Genomic DNA, 1841 nt, shown 5'->3' on the forward strand with positions numbered 1-1841 from the left:
TTCTCTACTCCTCGTGGTATGTCTACTGATGGTAAAGGTAATATATTAGTAGCTGATTACAGCAACAGTAGAGTACAAATGTTTAAAGAAGATGGTACATTTGTACAAGTCATACAATGTGATGGTAATGCATCTGATGTAGCAGTTGATAATGAAGGAAAGATACACGTTACCATTTGGGATCAACATCATGTTCAAGTCTTCTCTCCTGATGGTAAAACTCATCTTGATACATACAATAATCCAGCTGGTAACTTTAATGGTCCTCGAGGTATTGCTATTGATGATGAAGGATATATCTTTGTATCAGTTTATGGTGCTAGTTATCTTCATGTATTGAGTCCTGACAGGAAACAAGTCAAATTAATCTCAGGATTATCTTCTCCATGGGGCATAGCATTAGATAAAGGACATATTTATGTTGCTGAATATAGCAACAATTGTATAACAAAATATTAAAGTAGTCGTTCAATAAAACTGTAATAAACTAGAAAAAAAAATCTTGCAATTTTTGGTATTAAATGATGCTTTGTCACATTCTATCTCTTTTCTCTTTCGTCTCTCTTTCACACACACAATTCTCTCCCTCCCCCTTTCTCTCTCCTCTCTACTTTAAGTGATTATTAATTATTATTGTTATTAATAGATTAATTTGATTCAAAATTTTGAAAATAAAGAAAAAGTAGAAAATCTCAAAATATCATCATCATCATTATATACTAGTACATACACATGTTCCTAGTGTACACTATAATACATTATACATATGTTTTATACATCATAGTTAGATCACTAGGTGAATCAGTACCTATCAATAAACTGGGTCTACTCTCTCTTCCATTTCTATTTGAATTTAAACTAGTTGTTTCTAAATAATCACGTAAATATGCAACTGCTAATGGCTGACGTCTTGACACGATATTAACCAGTGTTGCTGGTACTCCTCCCATATCAACCTATTCAATGTACGTCATGTTTGACTCCACCCACAACCACACCCACCTGCACAAGATACATGACTTTTGTGAGTAGTTTTTCTTTATAGTGATAAGGTTCAATGACCCACCCACTCGTCATGACCTAGTAAATCTTTGTACATTCTAGTAATCTCATTACATCTCTCTAACCTTTTCTCTAGTCTTTTGATTTCTTCTGTTACATTATTGAAACTTATCAAGACTGCCTCTGATACTTTTGCAGACTAACATAATTTGATTAAAAATGAAAAATAATATTTCAAAAATTTTTAAATTTCTTCCTTGCCTTATCAGAATCAAAAATGACTTCGAAATTGAGGCAGTAGCTTATCTTGTGATAATTTTGAATATCCTGAAGAAAAGTTATTCTAATAACAAATAAGTAATAAAATTACCTTTTAAAAAGTGTACACCAAGAGCTCCATCTTGACACATGGCTATAGTATACTAAATTTTTATTAACAGTTTACACTTCTACAGATCCGTAAATTTTGCGGGGGTGTTGATGAAAAGACATGGGAGGGGCTGCATATTTTGTGGCTTGGCTTATTAAGATTCATCTTCTTTTCTTCAAGCTCAGGAATTACTATATCAAATTAAGTGAGTGAATTGTTGTCAATAATAGTGAGATTATTCACTTTTTCATAGGCAGCAATGGCAGAAAACACAAGTCCAGCTATCACTATGACTTGTGAGGTTTGTTCAGAGTATTACACTGACCCCCTCATGCTTCCCTGTCTTCACTCATTCTGTAAGAAGTGTCTAATAAAAGTTAAAGGGAAGCAAGGTAGTGCTGATACCTCATTAAAGTGTCCAACGTGTGACACTAGCGTTAATTTACCTGATGGTAAAATTGAAGGCCTC

At 33.4% G+C, this 1841-nt stretch overlaps 1 protein-coding gene and 1 long non-coding RNA gene across 2 annotated transcripts in view; one reads left to right on the forward strand and one right to left on the reverse strand.

Annotated features, from left to right (window-relative positions):
- LOC105315433 (E3 ubiquitin-protein ligase TRIM71-like) overlaps window positions 1-459 on the forward strand; it is a 2711-nt gene extending 2252 nt beyond the window's left edge. Inside the window, exons 3-4 of the mRNA XM_020006194.1 lie at window positions 38-214; window positions 311-459. Coding sequence (XP_019861753.1) covers window positions 38-214; window positions 311-459 — 326 coding nt within the window. The remainder of the gene's footprint in view (window positions 1-37; window positions 215-310) is intronic.
- A 393-nt stretch (window positions 460-852) lies between these two features.
- LOC109590272 (uncharacterized) lies at window positions 853-1252 on the reverse strand. Its single transcript, XR_002189235.1, has 3 exons — window positions 1128-1252; window positions 1003-1080; window positions 853-956 (listed from the first exon to the last, which is right to left on the reverse strand). It is a non-coding gene; the product is annotated as an uncharacterized LOC109590272 (long non-coding RNA).
- Window positions 1253-1841: the final 589 nt, after the last annotated feature.

The sequence above is a fragment of the Amphimedon queenslandica genome, unplaced genomic scaffold (assembly GCF_000090795.2).
Source record: "Amphimedon queenslandica unplaced genomic scaffold, v1.1 AMPQUscaffold_10273, whole genome shotgun sequence".
Lineage (NCBI taxonomy): Eukaryota > Metazoa > Porifera > Demospongiae > Haplosclerida > Niphatidae > Amphimedon > Amphimedon queenslandica.